This window comes from Vanessa atalanta, chromosome 29 (assembly GCF_905147765.1).
Source record: "Vanessa atalanta chromosome 29, ilVanAtal1.2, whole genome shotgun sequence".
Lineage (NCBI taxonomy): Eukaryota > Metazoa > Arthropoda > Insecta > Lepidoptera > Nymphalidae > Vanessa > Vanessa atalanta.
In genome coordinates, this window is record NC_061899.1 from 5,131,955 (window position 1) to 5,135,666 (window position 3,712).

A 3,712-nucleotide genomic window follows, 5' to 3' on the forward strand; every position below is an offset into this window, starting at 1 on the left:
GAGCTGCTCAGGTAAAATTACCCAAAATTAATATTCCTACCTTTTCAGGAGTTTACTCAGAATGGACTTCTTTTAAAGATCTTTTCAAATCTTTAATAATTCAAAATGTATCTTTAGACAATGTACAAAAGTTACATTATTTGAAGGGACATCTTGCGGGTGAAGCGGAGCAACTCTTAAGGCATATGCCAATTCAAGAGTCTAATTTTGAAAGGTGCTGGCAGTTACTAGAGGAAAGGTATAACAATAAAAAATACATCTGCCACCACGTTTTAAAACGACTCTTTAGCCAAAAGAATATGTCATTCGAGTCGGCGAATGCATTAAAAGATCTAGTTAACACCACTAATGATTGTTTAATTACTCTCAAAAATCTAGGTATAGATGTAAATAGCTGGGATGTTTTAATAATTCATATCCTTACTTTGAAACTGGATCCAGAGTCTCGACGTCAGTGGGAGTTTAGTGTATCATCGAATATTTCGTCAGACGAACTTCCCACCTATACTCAATTTAAAGATTTTTTAACAAATAGATTTCGCGCTATCGAGTTTTTGGGCCCGGTTTCAAAACCAGAAAACAAATTTCAAAATAATTGTAAAGTAAAAACACTTCATGTTGCAAGTTCTGTAACATGTCCGTTATGTTCGGAAGGTCATAAATTAAGTAAATGTAAAATGTTCCATAAAGAAACTGTTGAATCTCGTCGTAAATTTGTTTATGACAATAATGTTTGCTTCAATTGTTTAGGAAGCAATCACTCTGCCAAGGAGTGTCGGACACCTGTTAGGTGTAGTATTTGCAAGCGGACTCATCATTCGCTATTGCATCCTAAGGATGCTAATTCATCTGAGGAAAACAAGACTGAGTGTGTTGTTAATTCTTCAGAAGGTGCCACAACCTCATCTTCGAATGCCTCTCCATCATCCTTTATGATGTCTTGTGTTGCAGCCGGTAAGAAACAACAACAAGTGCTACTTGCCACGGCTTTAGTCAAGGCTATATGTAGGAATGGTAATGAGTACAGCATTCGGGCGCTCCTAGACCAGGGGTCGCAGGCTTCATTTGTAACCGAATCTACGGTACAATATTTGGGTTTAAAGAAAACTGTTTTCACCAGTCAGATAGCAGGGCTGGGAGGAAATAAGGCAATAGTCTCTAAGACTATGGTCACCATGGAAATAAAGTCTCGGTACAAACCTGATTTTAAAATTTTAATAAAAGCACACGTGGTAAAGAATATAACATCTCTCTTGCCAACTAGAAGAGTGGAAGCCAAAGAATGGCAGGAACTTGAAGGTTTAGTGCTAGCTGATCCGGAGTACTTCAATTCAAATCATATTGATCTTCTCTTGGGTGCGGACGTATATGGAGTAATTCTGCAGGAAGGTATGAAGAAAAATCCTGAAGGAACGCTGATAGCACAAGCAACCAGTCTCGGCTGGATTCTGTCCGGTACTGTAAGCTGCAACATCAAGCCCTCATCTCGTATAAGTGTAATGCATTGCTGCGAAAGTGAGGATTTATTGAAGAAATTTTGGGAACTTGAATCAGACGTTCCGAAACAAAAATCCAGCATGTTTACAGAGGAAGAAAGGCTTTGCGAACAACTTTTCACTCAAACCACCAAAAGAGATTCCAATGGGCGGTATATAGTTCGGCTTCCTTTCAAAAATGGATATCCCGAAGTCACAGGATCTAGAGACATAGCCGAAAAACGTCTTAAATCGTTAGAAGTCAGCAAAGACCCGATTCTGAAAACAAAATATCAGGAGGTAATAAGTGAATATCTTAAACTGGATCACATGGAAGAAGTACCACCAGAAGATATAAATAATCCTAAGGCTATATACTTACCACATCACGCCGTTGTCAGAAATGATAAAGAAACTACGAAGGTCAGAATTGTTTACGATGCATCCTGCAAAGGCAAAAACAACCTATCACTCAATGATCAGTTGTTGGTTGGACCTACCTTGCAGCCAGAATTGCGGCATATAATCATGCAGTGGAGGTGTTCACCAATTTGTATGTCAGCTGACATCGTAAAGATGTATCGGCAAGTTAAAGTGGAAAGGCAAGATGCAGATTGTCAGAGAATACTGTGGAGAAATAATAAAAACGAGCCTATAAAATATTATAGGCATACTCGAGTTACTTTTGGCACATCTTCTGCTCTATATCTAGCAGTAAAGGCTCTTCAAAAAGTTGCTCATGATCATAGTACTGATTATCCGTTGGCAGTCGAAAGAGTGTTCAACGATTTTTATGTAGATGATCTTATGACGGGAGTTCAAACCTGCGAAGAAGGTAAACAAGTATTTGTGGAAATGAACGAACTATTGGGAAAAGCAGGGTTTTCATTACAAAAGTGGAATAGCAATGATGATAGCCTAGTAATGGAGATGAATCAAAAGGAAAATAGGGAAAATGATATAAAGGAAGAAATAAAAATAAAAGAAAATGAAATAACAAAAATTTTGGGACTTACTTGGAACCGCAGTGATGACACCTTCCGCTACGCAGTAAGCCTTCCTCATTTGCAGCAACCTATAACGAAAAGAAAAATTATATCTGATATTTCACGACTCTACGATCCACTTGGGTGGGTAGGGCCAAGCATTATCATAGCAAAGGTAATGATACAAAAGCTGTGGTTGGCAGGATTGGATTGGGATGAGGAAATTCCAGAAAATTTATTACAAGAATGGTTAACTTACCGTGAAGAACAGATTGTATTAGGTAATATTCGCTTACCAAGGTGGGTTGGGACAAAGTCAAATGATAATCTAGTTGAATTACACGGATTTTGCGACGCATCCAAAACAGCATATGCAGCAGCGGTGTACGTCCGTGTGATTGATTCTAAAGGAAAGGTCAACACGTCTTTGGTTACTGCTAAAACAAAGGTGGCACCAGTAAAGCAGGTCTCAATACCTCGTTTAGAATTGTGTGGAGCTGTTTTGCTTACAAGGTTGATAATCGAAGTTGCAAGAGTCATGAAAATAGAAAAACACAATCTTCATGCGTGGACCGACTCCACAATTGTACTTGCGTGGCTAAATAGTCACCCAAGCAGATGGAATGTTTTTGTAGCGAATCGAGTGTCTGAAATATTAAGTAGCTTAGATCCGCAGACGTGGTGTCATGTGACTTCGAAGGAAAATCCAGCTGATTATGCATCTCGAGGAATGAAACCACCTGATCTGGTGAATAATGAGTTATGGTTTCGTAGGCCGAAATTAATTTCTTGTGAACCCATTATTTATCATAAACCAAAAAATTTAGAAACTGTAAAAGTGTAAAGTTTGATTAGAAATATCTATAAGCAGTAAGGAAGATGACAACACACTCAAATAATGTTGCACACCTTTTGGCGAAAGTGGACAAAAGAGTATTTTAATCGGTTCTTACAACGCTATAAATGGGCTGTTAATAACAATCCTCAAACTAATATCGGGGACATCGTTATAGTAAAGGAGGATAATTTACCTCCATGTCGCTGGCTCTATGGTAGAGTCATAGCTACTCATTCTGGTGCAGACAATATTGTCAGAGTAGTTAGTCTTAAAACTAAAAATGGAACATTAAAAAGACCAATATCTAAGTTGTGTTTCTTGCCTGTAACAAAGAACTAAAATTCTAACATTATTATTTTTATTAGTTCTGTTTGTTTTATTATTAAATATTATTATTAATATATGTTATGTTA

At 37.6% G+C, this 3,712-nt stretch overlaps 1 protein-coding gene across 1 annotated transcript; it reads left to right on the top strand.

Annotated features, from left to right (window-relative positions):
- Nucleotides 1–677: 677 nt before the first annotated feature.
- On the top strand, nucleotides 678–3,305 carry LOC125074959. The gene has a single exon (XM_047686444.1). It carries the CDS (start codon nucleotides 678–680, stop codon nucleotides 3,303–3,305), a length of 2,628 nt encoding a protein of 875 aa, XP_047542400.1.
- The last annotated feature ends 407 nt before the right edge of the window (nucleotides 3,306–3,712 follow it).